Here is a 22,089-nt window from a genome sequence, read left to right as displayed (position 1 = left end):
TTTTTTAAAAGGTTAGCTGTCCGATTAACCAAAATAAAAAATCCTCGGTGCTGTCTGAAAACATCAAAAATCGATAAGAACTTGCCTCATTTTATATTTATAATGTTCAGAGTTTTCATTATGTAAATGTTTTTATACTTCAAAAAAAAGTGGTTAAACGAGGCATAATGTAAGTATGCAAAGAGGTATACAATAAATAAGCAAGTATAATTTAAGTAAGCATGTTATTTACACAATGCAATCGTTGAGTCTTACTTCTGCAAGATTCTAAAGTTTACTTGACATAAGAATATTTCTTTGCCAATGTCAAGAAACATTTATGACAAGTTATTTAATAAAATCAAAAGCATCGTGAAACAATATAAAAAAAATTCATGTGTGATGATGCCACTAAATTTAAACACAATTTAAATGTTATTGTATTTCATGTAATAGGACTTTGCGAAGGTGAGATTATTTATCTTAAAATGAATACATTATTTATTGGTAGTAAAAAGGCTTTGGACGTATAACCGTATAGTATAGTTTTCAAAGCTTGTATTTTAATAAAACAAAAAAAGGAAAAGTTACTCGTTTTGCTTTGCTGAATGGCGAAGTGTACATAAATGTGCATATCTACGCTACGATAAAGCCAAAGGTACAAATACATATAAACCTGGGCCAGGCATGCGCATAGAAAATGCTTATAAAATCAAACCATCCTTTGAAACTTAGTGCTGAGAAACAGTTGGAAAAGTGTTTTGTGGTAAGACTTAAAATGCTAATATGTTTTAATGATACTTTTAGAGCTAATACCTAAAGCAAAGTATATATTTGCACAATTAGAATTTGGAGTGTATGATAAGTTGGATATGTTAATATTCAAAAAACAACAAATTTAACGAATTTCTGGCTATGATTACAGGGTGTTAACTGTTAAAGTTTTTAAGAACATAAACCGTAAACGACTGTTACCCGCCAAATATAAAATGTTGATAAAATAAAGTTTTGGTTAAAATGTTGATAAAAAAAAGTTTTGTTTTTAATGGTATGTTTTATGTTTTACCTTAAACTTATATTTAAAGTTATATATGCTGACTTTTTTTTCCACCTTTAAGCAAAAGACGCAATTTGTTTTGATACTATTTCCAGTTTTTTCTTTGATAAAGCATAAAATAGGATACTATTTTATTGAATATTATTAAATCCTCAAAATGTACGAGAGAAGAAAAAAACTAAATACAAAAAAAAATTATTTAAAAAAATTATATTAGTTACATTAAAGATAAACACATTTCAAAAACGAAAGCCATATATGTAATATAAAAAACTTCAAATTCATATATACACTATTAATATAATTGTACTTATATATTGATAGATATAAATACAATAAAATATATACAACAAAAATATAAATATCACGCATAAATTATTTACAAAATACATAAATATATATATATTTATGTATTTTACAATACATATATATAATACAAATATATATATATATATGACTTCTTTGGGGACCTATTTTTTGTTACTATGATTAATATATAGTGTTGAATGTTTAAGCCCTCGAACTGAAAATACATGATCATAAAATCGGACCTCATCGCGTTTTTTTTTTAATGAAATACTTTTGATGCTACAAAACAACTCAAGTTGTAGAGAGCTCGCCGTAAGTAGAAAGCTCACTGTAAAAATTTCACCTTCCACCGTACCTATAAAAAAAATACAAAAATTAGAAAAACTTTATCAGCAGCAATTAAGTGATTATCGTAATTCTAGAAAATGTGTACATTTTATTGTAACTGTTTCATACTAAAATATAATATTGTAAAATAACTCATATTGGCAATAAATTAATAATATTAACTGTTTCATCCTAAAACATAATAATACTTTAGAACAACTCATATGGCGATAAATTAATAATTCTTTTTAGAAAAAACAAACTGTAAACTAACAATTTCATTTTAAATATGGAATCAAATTAATTTATTATAAATAAGATGTTGACAATCCAAAAAATAAACTTTTATGAAAACAGGTTAAATTATTTCCTTTAGCATTATTTTTTTATATAACACTTCCCAAGGCTAAGAAATTTGTTTTTTTAAGACTAAGAATTTTTTTTTTTGAAATATGTTTTTAATAATTTAGGAAAATCTTGTAACTTCTTTTCAAAATTGTGACTAATTTTACCAAGTTTTTATAAAAACTTATCTTTTATCAATCAACCTATCTTTTTTTTTATAGAAAAAATTAACTTATATGCTGCAACGTTGGCAATATAAACTTGTGAACATCATTAAAAATAAAGAACTTGCAAGCTGAATGTTGAATAAAACTATTGGACCAATCATGAATTTTAAAAGAATATAAATATAATAAAAAAAAAAGAAAAAAAAAAGTTTATAGTATGAACTTTTTCTTATCAATCTTTCAAAACCTCTTTTTAAACAAGATTTAAATTATATCTATTTTTTATAACACAGTACTTTTCCCTTACATAGCATAATTAGATTTTGTGTGGCATTACACAAAATCACATAACACAACTGTGTTATTTTATAAAAAAGTAGAGTAACAACATAAGTAAAATACTGTTATATTAGATTACACAAATAATTGGTTTAAAAAATCTTTCACTGTTCTAATGGGAAAAAAAAATTTCACTTTTCTAACAAAAAAAAAACTGAACTATTTAAATACTTTATTATTAATTACTATTTATAATCTGAATCTTTAGAAGCTATTTTTCATCTATTTTTAATCTTTCGTAACTTCTTTGCACTTATTTTTAATCTAGATCTTTAGCATTCGGTACATTACTATATGGGTTTTTTTTTTAATTGATACTTGCTCCTTTTTTATGAGATTAAATTTTGAACTAAATAAAGGAAACAAGTTTTGTCAAGATATTATCAAACCAAAATATAACAAAAATTTTAAAAAACAAATGAATAGCTTCATTTTGTAGAAGTTTTAAAGTATAACTAATATATTTACTTGTTTGTCCAATCAGTTCTACCATGAACACCTAACTTAGAGCGATTTTCACTACCTGTAGATATTTGGGCTAGAGTTGGTTTAGTATTTGACAAAGCTGGGGGCTTCCAAATCACACCTCCTCCTAATTCAAAACAACTAGTTAATTAGGTTTGGTTAAACACATTAAAATTTAAAACTATAAACTTATTTGCATTAAAAATCAAATGATAATCATTCTTAATATTTTACATTTTTAAAATACCTAACATCTTTTGATTACGATCATTTTTTAAATCATCCAAATTCTGTGCTGCTGGAGATGGTTTAATATCTCCTAAGATCCAGTTCTTAAATGAATCTTTTTTCGTATCTGATGTCAACTCAACTAGTTTCTTTCCTGATCCAATGTCAATTATTCTTCCTTCTATTGAGGGCTTAATAGGAGCATTTGGTCCACCAGGATAATACCTTGATCTTTGCATGTAATGTTGCTTTGCAGAATTGGGTCCTGCTGATGGAGGATTTTTTTTTGAATCAGTTTTTGCTTCAATACTTGGTAAGGGACTAAATATTTTAAAAAATTTTACAACTAAAAATAAAATAATAATTATAAAATAAAAAAAAAATCTAAGAAATTAAAAACTTAGTTTACAATTAAAAAAAGTTTGAATAAATCCAAACCTAAAAATTGAATCCAATGGTTCTTTTTTTGCAATATGCTAAAGATAATCGAGTATTCTAATGTACAACTATTGTCAACTTTATAAAAAAAATAAACCAATAACAAAAAGGAATTGTTAAAAATTTCTAAACATTTCATATTAATAAAAATATATATATGTTGACATACCCTGCTATTAACCAATCGAAAATCTGATTTACTGGTATTAAGTTCGTCCAGTATTTCATCGAACTCATCTGGTTTTGTTTCAGTTTTTTCATAACCCCACCTTTTACGTGAAGATAGTGACCCTTTACTCATTTCAGAAAGCTTTGCACTAGACATAGAATCATTTCTTGTAAAAACATCCAAAGAATCCTTTGTATTTTTCTTAGCATTTATGTTTACATGTTTTTCATTGTCATCATGAGTTATGCTTTTTTGAATTGCATTTGATTTGCTTATTGAAATACGCCTTTGTAATTGTGTGGCCTGAAGTTTCTCTGTTGTCTGCATATTTTGACCTACTTGGAAAAATGGATATCGCAAAGCTTGTTGTGCAGTTGGTCGTTTTTGAGGATTCCAATTTAGCATGTCCTCAAGTAATTGAAGACCTTCTTTACTTGCATTAGGAATAAGTTGTTTAAGTGGAGTAGCAACCTTAAATTTTTTTTTCAAAAAAACAAGAGCATTAAAAACAAACTTTTTAGAATTAAACTTTTTATTTTGCATTATTTATTTTACATTATATATTTTGCATTATTTATTTTACATTATATATTTTGCATTATTTATTTTATATTATTTATTCTACATTACATGATAAATTTAAAATTAAAAACAGCAAAAATTACCATATTTGGAAACTTGAAATTCATAGCATTTGCTAATTGATAGCCTTCAGGCCAATCATCCTATTGTATAGATAAACAAGATATTAAAAAACAAAATAAAAATATTGTAGCAATAAAAGTAAGTTATATTAAAAATCTATTAAATTATATTAAAACACCAAATGAATAATATATTATATAACGTCTTTCTACATAAAAACCTTGGATGGAGTACCCATAACTGAACAAAGCTTAAAAATCATGTCAACTTCACTTGAACCAGGAAATAAAGGACGAAGTGTATAAAGCTCTGCCATTATGCAACCACAAGCAAAGATATCAATTGGTGAACTATAATTAGTTGATCGAAGTAATACCTCAGGTGCCCTATACCTAAAATTAAACGCAAAAAAAAAAAAAAATACATTATTCTTATTTTTTTGAACATGTTTCACAAATATTCTTATAAATTATAGCCTTACCATCTTGTTGAAACATAGTCTGTGTAAGGAGGTCTAGAGCGAATTTCCCTGACTAATCCAAAATCTGCAATTTTCACAATTTCAGGTCCACTGCATAAAAGATTTTCTGGTTTCATGTCCCTGTGAAAAAACCCTTTAAAAAAAAAAATACTATTAAATTTAAAGAGCAGTAAACAGTTCACTACCATTTAAATTATTCAACTATTCTTTGCAAGCTCTTAACAAAGGCTGCTCTAGCCCCTTCCCTCCTTCATTACGTTTATAACAATGTCTTTTCCTTAGAAATGTTTACACCTTGTTAAATGCAGTACAACTTTATATTTGATATTTTGCCATTTTTATTTTATTTTAATGTAGGCATAAAATTCACATTTCATTATGTTAGCTCTACCATAATTTAAGTATCAAATAACACAACTTTGGTGCAACTTTTTTGCTATATTATGCAGATTCAAAAAAAATAAAAATAAAAACAAGGTTGTATTATTTATATTTAAATATATATTTTTGTAATATTAAAAGATTTTTAATATTACAAATAAAACACACACACACATACACACACACATATACCAACGCACACACACAAATTACCTAACTAAATTGAAATTATATTTAATCAACAATCTAAACAAAATGCCCAGTGTAAAATAATATACTAGCACAGTGTTAGTCAGTTTTTAGGTACACAAAAACTTTGGCCTAATTAAGAACACTGTTGAGGCACTTTTGCTTATTATTAATAAATTGAATTATAATTGTAAAAAAATAAAAAAAGAATATGAAAACTATTTTTATGTCATTCACCTTCCCAAGGCCAAGAGGGCCACTACAGTCAAGGAAGCTGAACTTATTGCAGCTACAACCGCAATGTAAAACAATAATTTAAAAGCAAAATGAAAGTCTTCAATAGTTACAGATTTCAAATTGATAAAGAAATATAAACATTGAAAAAAAAAAATTTAAATAGAAAATAAAACAATTGTTTGATTTGTATTTGATTTACTTTTTAATGTTTTTTATCATATTAATTATATGGAAGCATTTACAACATTTATAACTTAACAACAAAATAAAGAATACAAACCTGTTTTGTGCATAAATGCCAGGCCTTGAAGAATTTGATACATTATATTACGAATTGCTGACTCAGGGAAAATCTTATCTCTTAAAAAAAAAATACATAGAAGTATATAAAAATTGCACAAGGATCTATCTAAAATATACTTAATACTTATATTGTAATAAATATTTGAGTAACATAAAATCTCTTTTTAATTTTTATTAAAGGGAAGTCATATAAAGGAAAATCATATAGTATATAAAAGTTTGCTTTTAATTCTATTTGATCAAAAATACTTAAAAAAATTCATAAGATAAAGATGTTATGATGCAATCTTATGCATTAAAAATATTTCTTTTACAACTTCGTCACACAACTACTTAAGTATATCAACCCTCTAAATTTTTCACAATTAAAAAAACAATTCCCCCGCTAATTGAACCTGGATTCAACTCTTAGCAGCTCCTTGCATCAACAAGGAAATCTTGAACCTATTAATGCAAATTTTTGCGAATTAGTGTTTTCACTAAAAAAAACTATCAAGCAGAAATGTAATAAAATAGATATTTAGATCTACATAATTTATTTGATAAATTATGTAGATCTAAATATCTATGCAAAGGTCTAAGTTATTTCAAACTTTTTACCAGGATTAGAAAAATCCAAAAAAACATTATATACAAACCTGTTTTTCATTAATTGATAAAGATTTTCTTTCATATACTCAAAAATAAAATAAAGCTGATCATTTTCACGTATTACTTCTTTCAATTTGATCAAGTTTGCATGATTGAGTTTTCGTAAACTCTAAGAAAATGAAATAAAACAAATATGTAAATCATTTTATAAAACTTAAATTAAACAATTAAAGTAACAATGTTTTTAAAATAAAAGTAGAACTAAAATTCAACAATATATTATAAATTGGGGTTTAAAAATATTGTATAGATTTTCTTCAAAATTAATCAAAATGCTATGTTTACATATTTTTATATACTTAAATTTGTTGATAGGTAAATATTACAAATGTAATATATATATATACATATATATATATATATATATATATATATATATATTTAAATATATATATATGTATATATATATTTAAATATAATATATAAATATATATATATAAATATATATATGTATATATATACACACATATATATATGTATATATGCATATATGTATATATGTATATATATGTATATATGTATATATATGTATATATGTATATATATGTATATATATGTATATATATGTATATATGTATATATATGTATATATATATATATATATATATATATATATATATATATATATATATATATATATATATATATGTATATATATATAGCTCTTAAAATTAGAAATAATAGGATCAGCATTTCCTGACATAAAACCATTTTAGATCATTTAACAATTAATACACTGAGGCATTTTCGTTTAGACGCATCTATTTTTTTCTCTTTGTCTTAATTTTTTTCTATAAATTGTCAACCGATATGCATGCAAGTTATTATCAAAATAATTGTTGTGTTGTGGGCTAATAAAAATCCCAAAAAATATTTTTCTATGTGTCTTTATTAACATGAGAGTATGTTTGATATACAAAAGTACATTTTTTAATTGGAATATATCTATAGACGCAGTCATATTTTTGAAATTAAAAGATGGAAATTAGTAATATGTCCTCCATTACACTGGATTACCTCAAAAATTCTGCCTTTCATTGACTCCACTAGTCGTTGAAGTGTAGTTTGATCCAACTCGGACCTTGCTTCAAGTATTTTACATTTTAACTCAGTAACAGTTTTAAATTGGTGTCCGGCTGCTTAAGCGTCATAAACTTTTCTTGATAGCATTCCCCACACGTTCTCGATTGGATTTAAGTCCGGGCTACAAGCTGGCCATTCGAAAACCGGGATGTTGTGGTCTTTAAACCATTTCATAGAATGCCTAGATGTGTGAATTGCAGCATTATCTTGCTGAGATATGGCATTATCGTCCATGTTTTCATCCATATAAGTTACGAGAACGTCATCCAACATTTCTGTATACTTTATCGAGTTCATTTTAGGTAAACCACAACACAGAGTCAATTTTCGTGAAAAAGAAAATCCACTCCAAACCATTAAACTTCCTCCTCCATAATTTCGTTTTGTTTGTGGGTCATTTATTCCTCTTAGATCATGCCAATAATAACTGTAAGAGTCCGGACCATCTAAATTGAACTTTTTTTCAACTGAAAATATTACGTTTTGCCACTCATGAGTTCAATGCATATGGTTTTTAGCAAACTGTAATCTAGCAATTTTATGGTGTTTTTTTAACATTGGTTTTTGGTGTGGTTTCTTCCACTTTAAGTTTGGTGTTGTACGTAGAATATGTGCAACATGTTTATTTGTGACAGGCAATAACAATTTATGCTTTATTTGTGTTGCATTCGATTTATTTTTGGTTGCTTCGAAGCGAATTCGATGAATTTGCCGATTTGTTAATACTTTGTTCTCGTTTGTTGCTTTTTTTACACCGTAATTGTCACCTTTTGCAATGTAGTTTCGTACAACATGGTCAGATCTTCCAATTTTTCTTGCTATTTCTCGTATAGAAAGTGCTGGTGAGATTTCTGAGCCACGATATAAATTAATTTGTATTTTTTCAGCATCTGTCAAATACTTTCCTTTAGGCATTTCGTAAAATGCAATAAAAATGATACTGGCAGAGCAAAAGATCAAATTACACTAAAATTTATCAATTTATTTGTGTAAAAGTGATTAAAAATCAATAATTACCGTTATTAACCTGATTGCGTCTATAGATATATTCTAATTAAAAAATGTGCTTTTGTATATCAAACATACTCTCATGTTAATAAAGACACATAGAAAAATTTTTTTTGTGGTTTTTATCAGCCCACAACACAACAATTATTTTGATAATAACTTGCATGCATATCAGTTGACAATACATAGAAAAAAATTAGGATAAAGAGAAAAAAATTGATGCGTCTAAACGAATATGCCTCAGTGTAGAACGACAAACACTGAATTTGCTGACGTTTGCTTAAAAATATGGAAAACAAACGAAAGTTTAGCTGATTTTACTTTAATTATTTTTCATTTAAAAATAATGAAAGGTTGATTTTTTCGTTTTTTTTTTAACTTAATTGCTTTGCTTATGCTAAAAATTTGCACATTTGTCAATTTATCAAACCCTGTTTCAAAGTTACATGCTGACCAAATATTTAAAAATTGAATAGAATGTTTGTTTTACCATTTTATTTTATTGGGAATTGAAAAAAACTTAGTTTTTGTTTTTTTCAAATTATTTACTTAAGAATTTAATTAAAATGTTCGTATTTATTTTAATTATTTTATTAAGAGTTAGATAGGATTTAGAATTGAAATAAAACATGCATTTCGATGTTCTATTTTTAAATTAATTTAAATAGAGCGTTTGTTTTGCGTTTTTATTTTAACAATTTTATTTAGAATTTAAATAATACGTTTGTTTTGCTGTTTGTTTTTTTTAAATAATTATTTCAGACTTAAAATTAAATGTTAATTTTTTTGTTAATATTTTAATTATCTTATTTAGAATTTTAATAAAAGGTTCCCTTTCCAATTATTTTTTAAATAACTTTATTCAGAATTTGAATAAAGAACTTGTTTCTTCGTTTTTATCTTAACTATTTTATTTAGAAAAAAGCAATCCTTATGCCAGTTTTAATAAATAGCAAATAAGATTAAGTTTTAAAATAATAAAAAATTGCCAACCTCAGATACTGTCAGGTCGACCTTGCTGAATGCCGACCCTAATTCCAAGGGCTGTGTATATATATATATATATATATATATATATATATATATATATATATATATATATATATATATTTATATATATATATATATATTTATATGTATATATATATATATATATATATTTATATATATATATATATATTTATATGTATATATATATATATATATATATATATATATATATATATATATATATATATATATATATATAAATATATCACCTAATAACAGTCACAGTAAAAAGATGAGACTTAATTGAATGACGAGTAACACAAGAATGAACTTTAGTAGATGGCACAAGAGACGCTAGCTCTTTAGAACAGTGCCCATTATAGTTTTTATAGAAAAGAGAAATAGAAAGAACATTACGAAAATGTAATAATGGTTGGAGGTTGGCTGCAAGAGCAGGTCCAACTATGTTTACAATGTGTTTTTGCAAGTTGTCTAAAAGAGAAAGGGCATCATTTGAAGATTTGTCTTAGATATGGAAACAGTATTCCATACAAGGGAGGATTTGAGATTTATATTTGAGGTAAAGGATACAATCCTGAATAAGAAAGTTGGGAGCACAATAAAGAAATACAACTCAAAAAATACAAAGAGATACAATTCAATAATCTTAAAGATGTTACCTGATACACCGTAAGAAAAAAACTTATAGAGAATACCAGCATACCAAATCAAATTTATCAAAGGCTTTAGGAATGTCACGAGTGATAACCTTGACCTCTCCACATCTATCAAATGGACGATAAAACCTACGGCCAATTTGATAGATATGTCCATTTGTCATTATTGTTGACAAATCAGCAGTAGAACGAGAAGACCAAAATCTGTATTGATGATCAGAAAGTATGCTATTTGATTCAAGATGAAAGATTAAGTGTTTGTTAATTAAAGATTCAAAAACCTTACTTATGATATTAAGAAGACTAATGGGAAGGTAGTTAGATGAGTCAGATCGCCCTCAAGAACTTTTGAAAACAGGGATAACAGATGTTGCTTTCTAGCAGGCTGGAAAACAAAACTCTGATAAGCACTAGTTATATAGTTTCGAAAGTATAGATGACAGCTCCAGAGAACATTTATGCAAAACTATAACAGGTATGTTTTCCAGACCACAGGCTGAGGGAAAGTCTAAGCAGAAAATCACTTTAGATACAGAAGGTGGAGTGATATGAATGTCAAGCAGCAGATCAACCTGTTTGTAAGCTTTATTAGGTAGGAAACGACTAGTGGAATCAAGAGATAATACTGATGAGAAGTTCTTAGCAAACAATTCAGCTTTGTCTTTAGGTAAGGTGACAAAATCTGAACCATACAAGAAAGGTAGAATAACAGGTTTGCTCCTATTATAAATACTGTTAAAGATTCTCTTGAAGTCACGAGAGCCTAATTGTTTAGATAATATACAAAATTTTGTGACCTGAGAATAGCAGGGTTTGGTGTAAGACAAAACCTCACAATGGTTTCTAGCAAAAGTAAACAGAAGCCTGTTTTCTGAAGAATTGTTTTGGAGATAGCAATGGTTGATAGAGGTTGATAGAGGCTTGACTTGAACTTAAAGCTGACTCCCAGTCAGCTTTAAGATAGTTGTAAGAGGTAAAATGATAGGAGGATTCTGATGATGAATGAGATAACAGTTTTAGAGAGATTAAACTGTGATCAGAAGCACCTAAAGGTGAATTTGGAAAGACTGAGCATTGACTAGGATCAAAAACTAGACATAAGGCGAGTAGAGAATGTAAATGATTTGGATTGTCTGAAAAGCAATTCCGAAAGTTGACTATTTGTGTTAGAGATTGAGAAAGGCAAAAGTTGTGAGCCTTAACACCTACAGAGTCACTGATACTAGAGCCAAGCCATTCAGTGTGATAAGCATTAAAGATATCAACAACAACAATACTTGCTGAAAAATAAAGAGAGATAGGTTGGTCTATTTGATCAGAAATAACATCAAAAAGAGTGCAGTTGTGAGATGAAGGAAAGCAATATAGAACAAAGAGAAAGGCAATAGAGTAAGTAAAGTGGTGCTAAATGAAAGCACATAAAAGAATAGTCTGTAGATTCAAACCTAGTATCCCAACAAATGGGTCAATTCATACGAGTGTAGATGCCCAGGCCAAGCATGTGACTATTGGAGTTTTTATGAATTAAAGGAAGATAACCATCAACACTAAGATCACAAGATGAGACAGCAAAACTCAAATTCGTTTCACAAAGAGCAAGTAGGTCTGGTAAACTTTGCAAGAGATAAGACTGAACAGAAGAAAAATAACTTCAAAGACCACAAATATTAGTGAATAATAGATATAGAGAACTTGGTAATGACAATAGTTTTTAGTGTTATATAGTTTTTGGTACATTAGTCATTTTTAAATTCATTAGAGAACTTGACTCAAAGCACAGATAGTACTGAGTACATTATTAAATAGTCCAAGCAATTGCCTTATTACTATTAATAAACCCTAAGCCATGATGGTTTTAAATAAAAATCAATTATTATCTATACACAAAAAGTAAAACAACTTTAAACTATACTTGACATGGTCATATTTTCAAGACATTCTGTCATAATTTTCATGTTTTTAATAAAAAAATGTACCATTGAAATTACCATGTGTGTGTATATATATATATATATATATATATATATATATATATATATATATATATATATATATATATATATATATATATATATATATACATCCCACTACAAAGTATTTTGCAATTTTTAGTGGTTTTTTTTTGTTTTTGATTTTGTATTCAATAGCTGATGATTGCCATATGGACATAAAACTTAAAGTACCATATAAAAAGTTGTTTTTTCTTGCATGTACATTTGCGTGTTGTCCTAAATTAAAAACCATTTTTTTAATTACAAATTAATATTTTTTTTAATAAAATGTTTTTTTTTTTTCTTTCAATAAAATGTTTTTTTTTTGTTTTTTTTTAATAAAATGTTTTTATTTTTATTTTTTTTTACTATAAATCATGCACTGAGTGTTGCTACATTGACTATCTTATAGCCTGACTCGCAACAAAGTGCTGCTACATCGACTGACAAATAACCTGACTCGTAATGGAGTGCTGCTACATCGACTGACAAACAGCCTTACTCACAACGGAGTACTGCTACATCGACTAAGGGTCTGGTTGGGGCAGGCAGTCTATCAAGTAACAAAAAATAAATTCCGGTCTTGCATTTTACTTTTTACTTTTTGTCAACAAAACTTTCAGACAACCAGTTAGGAAGTTCTGACAACAAGATAGTCGATGTAGCAACACTCCGTGCATGATTTACAGTAAAAAAAATAAAAATAAAAACATTTTATTAAAAAAAATAAAAATAAAAACATTGTTTATATTATTAAAAACATTCAATTATATTTGCGTTTTTGCGGTTTTTTAAAAAAATGATTAATTTGTAAATAAATTAATGGTTTTAACTTTCTGACAGCACGCAAATGTTGAACGAAAGTCAAAAGTAATTAAGAGTGACGTATTTGTTGGCATAAGAATCATTTTTTTCCTTCCGTACTCCCAAATGCAACAATCTATATATATATATATATATATATATATATATATATATATATATATATATATATATATATATATATATAAATGTATATATACAACCCGTAGAAGTTTTTTCCATATTTTGTTGACAAAAAGTAAAAATTAAAATGCAAGGCCGGAATTATTTTTTTTTATTAATTGATAGACTGCCTGCCCCAACCAAACCCTCAGTCGATGTAGCAGCACTCCCTTGCGGATCTGGCTAAAAGATAGTAGATATAGCAGCACTCCCTTGCGGGTCAAGCTATTTGTCAGTCGATGTAGCAGCACTCCCTTGCGAGTCAGGTTATTTGTCAGTCGATGTAGCAGCACTCCCTTGCGAGTCAGGCTATAAGATAGTCGATGTAGCAACACTCCTCGCATGATTTACAGTAAAAAAAAATAAAAATAAAAACATTTTATTAAAAAAATAAAAAAATAAAAACATTTTATTAAAAAAAATAAAAATAAAAACATTGTTTATATTGTTAAAAACATTCAGAATGTTTTTAAAACATTCTGGTCAATTAAATTTGCGTTTTTGTGGTTTTTTTAAAAAACGATTTATTTGTAATTAAATTAATGGTTTTTACTTTCGTCCAACACGCAAATGTTGGACGAAAGTCAAAAGTAATTAAAAGTGACGTATGTGTTGGCGTAAGAATCACTTTTTTCCTTCCGCTCTTCCCAAAGACAACAAACTATAGATCTATATATATATATATATATATATATATATATATATATATATATATATATATATATATATATATATATATATATATATATATATATATATATATATATATTGACATCTTCCCTTCCAACAAGGCTGCAAGCAACCACTATTAGAGTTGAAAGTTACTTAAAATATTGCAAATTATATGAATTAGAAAAACAAGAGGAAGGAAGCGAATTCATAAGAACTGATGTTTGAGGAAAAAAACTGGACGAATACAAATTTTTAGAGCACTTAAGAACAGTCACAGTAAAAGGATGAGACTTAATAGAATGACGAGTAACACAAGAATGAATTTTAGTAGATGGTACTATAATAGGCACTGCTCTAAAGGGCTAGCATCCTTTAGAGCAGTGTCTATTATAGTATTTATAGAAATGAGAAAGAGAAGCAACACAGGGTGGCCACACTTTTTTTGGTCTGAAAAATTTGGATAATTTTAGAGATTTTTAAAGATTTTTAAAGAGATTTACTGGGAAATTTGAAAAAAAAGTATAAAAATCTTAGGAGATTTTAGGAGGATTTCAAAAATAAAGTGGTACTAAAAAATTTTCATTTTATTTAAAAACTGTAAGAATGCCTAGTTAAGATAAATAAGATAAAATTAGGGCCTAAACACTGCTATTTAAAATAATCTAACATCTCTGCACATACAAAAATATTAACTTAAAACGAATCAATTTCATACTTGCATAAGAAATTTATCAAATTTAACATTGCACTAAATAGATGACTTTATGATTAAGTAACAAACAATAAATAATCAAAAATCATTAAAATAAACAGCCAATTTCAAAAACTAAACTTTATATTTTATATTATCCAGTTGTAAAAAGAAACAATCAAATCAGAAAAAAAAAAAAAAGTTAAAAAACTTCAACACTCAAATCCAAATCTCAGCTTTCTTGTCTTGTCTTTTTTTGCTGCTGTAATTTTTTCTAGTAATTCCTGTTTTTCAGAGGCAACCTTCTTTAGCGCATTAGATTTTAGAATGGCTGACTTTTATCAATGATTTCTGTTTTCCACTTGCAATGCCTACTCATCAGCATCATATCTGAGCTGAAGTATGGTACCTTCAAGGGTGTGATTTTTTTTATTAAAATTTTTCAGCTTAGTATCACGGTCAGTTTTTAAGGCTTTCAGGGACTTCTCTTTCTGACTGCTAAAGTATAGTTTTAGTGCATCCTTGACATGTCCCATAAGTTTAGTTGTCATAGCCAATTGGGATGATTTTATATTTTCACCTTGTTCACTTTCACAACAGTAATTAAAAATTGTGAATACTGCAATTTGGCTTGATCAGCAGCTGAAGGTGATACCTTTTTATAAGCAACTAAATTCAGCAACAACTTGTCAATATAAAGTTTACACATCTCACGAGATTCCACCATGTACAAAGGTGATAAACATAATAAGTATCTGGCAAAATATGAGTATAGCGAATTTTTTCAACCATATGTTTTAAAATTATATATTTGTGCATCATTAACTATTTTTCTAGATTTCAGTTGCTGCAACTTATATTTTATTCCAAATCCAAGATCAATATTTGTGACCAACACTAGATTTTTGTACATCACTGATATCAACTTTAAATAATTTAAAAGTTGTGGATGCTTCAGACAAAACTTCTTTTCTGATAAAAATTGATAAAAATAGCATTAGTAAAATCTCAAGTGTTTCCACAAGAAAATGTTTCATAGGATTGTCGGTTTGGAAAACTTACAAGAAAGAATTTAACAATTTTGCAGTTTCCTTAAAAAATTGCAACTTTATAGGGACTAACACATCTTTATAGAATGAAGAAAGGTATTCATAACTGGTATTTTGCCCAGGTTGCTTGCTTTTTGGTAAATTTTTCCAAAAGTCAATAACCACAATAATCTTGGGCCATATTTCCATTGCTCTCTTTGCTACTTTCTCATTTTCAATCCAATGATGGCTACAGAACTGTAGAGCATAGTCTCAAGACTAAGCTTGAGTAAGATTTTTCAAAATCAGCATGATGGGAAGGGAATATCTTATACAACGAAGACAGTAGTTTGTTCAACTTCCATCCTAAAGCATTTGTACAATTCTTGAATGAACAGTGCATTGTGTGAAGGCCGCATGATCCAATTGATACTAACTGACTGAGTTCACATTCACTTCTCTTAGCATTTAAATTAGAAAGGAAAGACATATTAACATTTGGACCATCCATGGAAACCTGGAGCATTTTATCTTCTTCTAAACCACTCATACATTTATGAAAATTTATCATAATATCAACAGCAGCAGCTTTTCCCAAGAATTCAGAGTTGTAATATCTTGTTTTTACCATCTCTAATGAGAAGTCTCAATATTTAACATGCAAATCCATCTGACTCTTCCACTCATAGGCATATATTGCTTATATTTTCATTCATTAACTTGTATTTTCAATGTGTTTGTATCCAGTTCTGCTACAGACATAACCTTCAAACACACATTACATATAACATTCAAAAATACATGTTTCTTTCATTATCATGTATTTTCAATGTGTTTGTATCCATATCTGGAACAGATATAACTTTTAAACATACAGCAATCATCTAGGTCATATTTAAAAAATTCAGAATATACTTTGCATAAAATATTGTTAAACAATGTTAAATATATTATATTATAAATTTAGCATATAGTTGGTGGCTTTCTCAATTTTATGATATGTGATGATTGAAAAAGTCAAAAAAACAAATATATTACAAAATTATATTTTTAGAAAAAAATTTTATAATATAATTATAGTCTTTAACCGCTCTTAAAATTTAGCTTTATATTTAACTGACACTTTCTATTCTGAAAATACAAAATTATTTTAGGTCAACCTAATTAAAACAAAACTTTAGTAAAATTAATTTTGATGTTCAACTTAGACAGGCTTGGCCAGGAAGACATGCGATTTCACGTCATAATATGACCACGCAAATACTATTTGATTTTACGTATTTGACCACGGCTGTTAGTAAGTTTTAAAAATTTGTATGCATTTTAAAAACGTGCTATAAAAATCTTAACTTAACTATAAAGAAACCTAAAAAAAACTTATCTTTAAAGAAGCAAATAAATTTTCGTAAAAAATTGCGAAAAACAAAATAAAAATAACTTAACTAAAACAGCAAAAGTAAAATTAAAACTTAAGTAAAATAAATAATAAATTATAACGATAAGATTATCTAAATTACGTTTGGAATAAATAACTTTGAATCGTTTATCTTTACTAATGTTTTTATAATTTCATATTATGCAAAACCCTTTTTAAATAAAGTAACCACTTACAACTGACAATTGTTTAATAAACACGTACATTTAAAAGTTTAAAAAAAAATTCCTAACAATTCTTTGCACAAAAAGTAAAAAAAGTAAAAATAATTTAATCTTTTATTTAAAAAAGTAAAAATAATTTAATTGTTTATTTAAAAAATTTTTATAATTTTTTTTTATTTAAAAACATTTATAATAAAAAATAAATACTTAAATAAATATAAAAAACATATTATTCATTAATGTTTTTATAAAAAATCATTTGCAGCGATTTGTTACTTTATTTAAATGTGTTTCAATAATATAAAAACGTAAGTAAAGATCAAAGTTATCTAATTCAAACGGCTTTCAAAAAAGTGTCTTTTTTTTTCTTCTCAGCAAAAACTTTAATGATTCTAATATAAAGTTAATTAAAGAGACCTTCGCTGTTTAAAGTCGCCACTTATAAAAAAAAATTTTTTTAATTTTTACTTTTGTTTTACTTAAAAAAAAATCTTATATAATTGAATAATATAAATAAAAAATTATACAACTTTCAATGATACTTTAATTAAAATCATTAGCTACTTAATGTAATAATTAATAAATTAGCTATTTAAAAGCGTTTTGCTAATAAAAAACATTAGTAAAAATAAACGTGTCGAAATTAATTTTCTTTCAAGGTAATTAAAAACTAATTATTTCAGCGCATTTGTTTAAAGCCGCGGTTAAATCATCAAAACAAAATATTATTTGCACGGTCATATCACAAGACTTGACATCGCACGCCTTCCTGGCCAAGCCTGTTCATGTATTATTATATACATGAACAGGCTTGGCCAGGAAGGCTTACTTATTTTGGTTGACATATAAATATACATAAATAAAAAAAATAGGAATTATATAAATATTTTAATTTTGAAATTAAAAAAAAATATATATATTTATTTGCTATTCTCCTAATATAAAAAAAAATCAGTTAGAACCATTTTTTAATTTTGTTTTAGTAAGACAAATCATTTGTAAATGCAATCAAGAGGGGTCACACATAAAGCACGTCACCCTATATTTGTTAATTCCAGTATTTTAAAACTTTCTTTTGTTAATTGCTTTTAATGAATGAGTTCAATACTTTTGCAATTCTTTTGTTACGTAACTCTAACTCATAATAATAGATATAAAAAATTCACAATAATAATCACTCGGTAACATAAGAGATGTAATGTAAGTTAAATATATAGTATAAAAAAAAACAGTTTAATTTCCTTAGCCAGTCATCTAAATAAATTTTTCTAGATAAATTTTTATATATTTTTTAAATTGGTATAGAATTCTCAACATCTTGTGAAAGTTTCTAATACAAACCACTTTACTGATTCGCAGAAATCTGACCTAAAAGTTCAAGCAATTTTTTTACCTTATTTTCACAGTGTAACGTAAGTTAAGTGGCATTATTAGTAATAAGTTTGCCCTCTTTTGGCCAGACTCAAAACTTTTTAGCTTATTATATTCTTTAGACTAACAGCTTTGATACAAAATAGCTCTAATTTAATTTAGAGTTTAAATAGGCAAATACTTGATAAAGTTGTGCGTGTAACGTAAGTTAAAAATGGAATTGCCCATATATATATATATATATATATATATATATATATATATATATATATATATATATATATATATATATATAGATATAGTTAAAAAATGAATTAACTTTTTTTATTTCTTATTTTCCTTAGTAAAATATCAGTAGAAAATAAAAAGCATTTATAGTGTGATCCTCAAGAGATGATAATTATTTCGTGACAATGCTGATACTTGTCAAAAAACTATGCTCCAATTTGACACTTGTTGGCTATAACTTTCTACCCGAAAGATCAGAAAGAAAGATTGATCATTATAGGAGAGGACAAGTACTACTTAAAAAAAGTTTCAAATTTTTTTTGTATGTAAGAATATGATTTAGATGTGTACTACAAATACCAAATGTGATGATTCAAACTATTTATTAGAGCATTTTCAAGACCTCTTCGCTATTTTGATTAAAAGCATTGGTCATTTGAATTGTTAAAATAATGCATCAGCCACGAATAAAAACTGCTATATTTATTATAAAGGTCATTTCAACAGATTAACCATTATTCTTTATGCTTCTAATGATAATACAACGCTTCATAGAAACCAATACATAACCATTTAGGCAGGAGGATTTAGTTAGAAATGAAATCATAGATAAGTTGAAAGGCAAAAGAATAATGTTTCACATTGACACTAAACTTTAGAAGTTTTTTGAGCAGAAAAACTTTGTAACAAATGAATGGCTGGCCTTAAGTGCTTCCATTCAAAAAGCTCTGTATTCAGAAGACTTATGCACTTTATAATGAAACTTTTGCTAGAAGTGATTACTGCAAGTTAGTCAAGTATATTCTTTCTTGGCAGAGTTATTAAAAACTTTAGATTCCTGTCTTGATTTGTGGCTGATGCATTATATATTTTGACAATTCAAATGACCAAGTTTACACACATGATACTAACAGTGGAAGTGAAAAAGATAAAAATTAAACAATGCTAGCTTATTCCTAAGTGCTTTTTAGGTCTTATGGCTCCTAAAGAGTAAAATGGTAGCCTATATTCCAAGATGCATCTCAGAAGCATTAAAAGGCTCTAATGCTTTTAATCAAAATAGTGAAGAGGTCTTGAAAATCTCTAATAAATAGTTTGAATCATCACATTTGGTATTTGGATGAACAACTAGTTGTTTTTACATAGGCAGAGAGAAGTTTGCCGGATACCACAAAAGTAGAAATAATGAAGAACTTGATATTCAAATCAAGTTTACCCCAAAAAGAGTGAACTGCGTCTGAATATCTTCTTGATTTGGAATCAAACCTATTGATTTTAATGAATGGGTTAAGGGAGATTCTAACTTTCAGAAATACATGGAACTACAGAGAGTTTGTTCAATTTGTAAAAATTATTCCTTTTATAGAAGATTACGTTTCTGCAAGCAATTTTAAGATCAAAAACAGAATGGGATTCTTGTAGCAAGACTGAAGAAAAAGATGCTAGTTAATATTAAAAAGAAAATGTTAGTAGAATGAAAAATTTTTATTCAATTACAAGTAAAAAAAATTACAATGATTTTTATTAAATAACAATTGAGCTTTTAAATGGATGTTTTTGTTAGAAAAACTTAATTGTTTTTTAATATTATTTAATAAAGCAAAATTTTCATTTAAAATATTGAAAATTTTAGGTTTCTTATTACTAATAAATGCTTATATATTTACTATATATTTATATATTAATGGATTATTTAGTAGGTTTTTTACATAGAATGAATGTTATAATATTCAATATATATAACTGCTGAAACTAAATTACATTATTTTATTATTAACAATTAGTAAAACTAAATTACTTTAGTTCTTAAGTTTTTTTCACTTGCATTTCTTTTATCATTACAAAACTATTTGTATTCACAAAAAAGTTTTGCCAAATGAAAGGACACAAGCAAAATAACACAAATGACATAAAACAATGACACAAATGAAATTTAAGCAAAATGACACAAAAAAAATTAAATTTAAATGTTTAAATTAATTTATTTTTAGATGTAACTTATAACTTAAGAAACTCTGCATTATAAAAAGCTATTAATTAACTTTTCAAACTATCAGAATAATTTGTTTTTAAATGTTTAATATCTACATAGTAATAATAATAACAATAATAATAATAATAATAATAATAATAATAACGATAATAAAAATAATAATAATAATAATAACAGAAAACCCTATCTAAAAATAGTTTTTTACATACCTTGACTTCTCTAAGATTCATACATTCTTCCCAAGAGTAGTATTTTCTTTTCATTCTATATAATGAAATAAACATGAAGACTTATATATGGATGTAGTATGTATAATCAAACTATGGTTGTACTATGTCTAATCGAAAAATATGGTTGCACAAGTTTTTAAAGTAAAAATGATAAAATGATGGTACACTCATAAATATGCTTTTCACTATTTATAAATTGTAAATAATTAGAAGTTGAAAGAACTGAAAAAATTTTTTTTTTGAAAACTTCATGTAAATTAAAGATTACTTTTTAATAGCAACAGTTTCACCAGTATCATAGGTCTTTCCAAGCATAACAGAACCATATGTACCATCACCTAATTTTTTCATAGTTTTGTAACGGTTCATTCCTGTAATCGTCATTGAATAATTTTTTCTTTTTTTTTAATATAAAAAGGCAAATTTACATTTTAAAGATTTGGCCAGAATAAAAACACCATTAACATCATGAAAGCATGAACTTGACTCCTGTGAAACATCAGAAAAATATATAAAAACTTAACCATATCTTCAAAAACTGTATATTAAATGTTTGTATTATTATTAGAGTATAGTGTAATCGGAGTACTCGAATAAAATTTAAAACACCAATACATAGTATACATTTAAAAACACTACTTGCAATCATTGTGATGTAATTTTTTAATTATATTATATAAAATTCAATACAATTAAAAATTGTAAATATAATCAAATATAATACTTTTTCTAATTTGCTTATATTTATAGAACTAAAAAAAAAAAAAAATGCTTTTTCACATTTTTCACAAAGAAACAAACACAAAATGCAGAGCTAGTCTAAATAAATATGTC

The 22,089-nt window shown here is 26.3% G+C and overlaps 1 protein-coding gene across 1 annotated transcript; it reads right to left on the bottom strand.

Annotated features, from left to right (window-relative positions):
- Window positions 1–1,494: 1,494 nt before the first annotated feature.
- On the bottom strand, window positions 1,495–21,761 carry LOC100202010 (serine/threonine-protein kinase dyf-5). The gene is made up of 12 exons (XM_065812978.1): window positions 21,524–21,761; window positions 21,235–21,289; window positions 6,698–6,819; window positions 6,037–6,116; window positions 4,950–5,082; window positions 4,689–4,860; window positions 4,489–4,548; window positions 3,824–4,294; window positions 3,655–3,692; window positions 3,236–3,537; window positions 2,992–3,115; window positions 1,495–1,700 (listed from the first exon to the last, which is right to left on the bottom strand). The coding sequence occupies exons 1-12, from the start codon at window positions 21,637–21,639 to the stop codon at window positions 1,685–1,687; spliced, it is 1,689 nt and encodes a 562-aa protein (XP_065669050.1). The 5' UTR covers window positions 21,640–21,761; the 3' UTR covers window positions 1,495–1,684.
- Window positions 21,762–22,089: the final 328 nt, after the last annotated feature.

The sequence above is a fragment of the Hydra vulgaris genome, chromosome 12 (genome assembly GCF_038396675.1).
Source record: "Hydra vulgaris chromosome 12, alternate assembly HydraT2T_AEP".
Taxonomy (NCBI): Eukaryota; Metazoa; Cnidaria; class Hydrozoa; order Anthoathecata; family Hydridae; genus Hydra; species Hydra vulgaris.
Note: the sequence above shows the minus strand (reverse complement) of the source record. Positions and strands in the feature narration are given on the sequence as shown.

What these genes read in the sequence shown, in the direction of transcription:
- LOC100202010 (XM_065812978.1), bottom strand. Translation starts at nt 21,639, where the DNA reads ATGACGATTACAGGAATGAACCGTTACAAAACTATGAAAAAATTAGGT. An exon ending in TTCGATTGGTTAATAGCAGG is followed by an intron (nt 3,693 to 3,823) that starts GTATGTCAACAT and finishes GATTATCTTTAG; the next exon opens with CATATTGCAAAAAAAGAACC. An exon ending in TCGTAATCAAAAGATGTTAG is followed by an intron (nt 3,116 to 3,235) that starts GTATTTTAAAAA and finishes GTTTTGAATTAG; the next exon opens with GAGGAGGTGTGATTTGGAAG.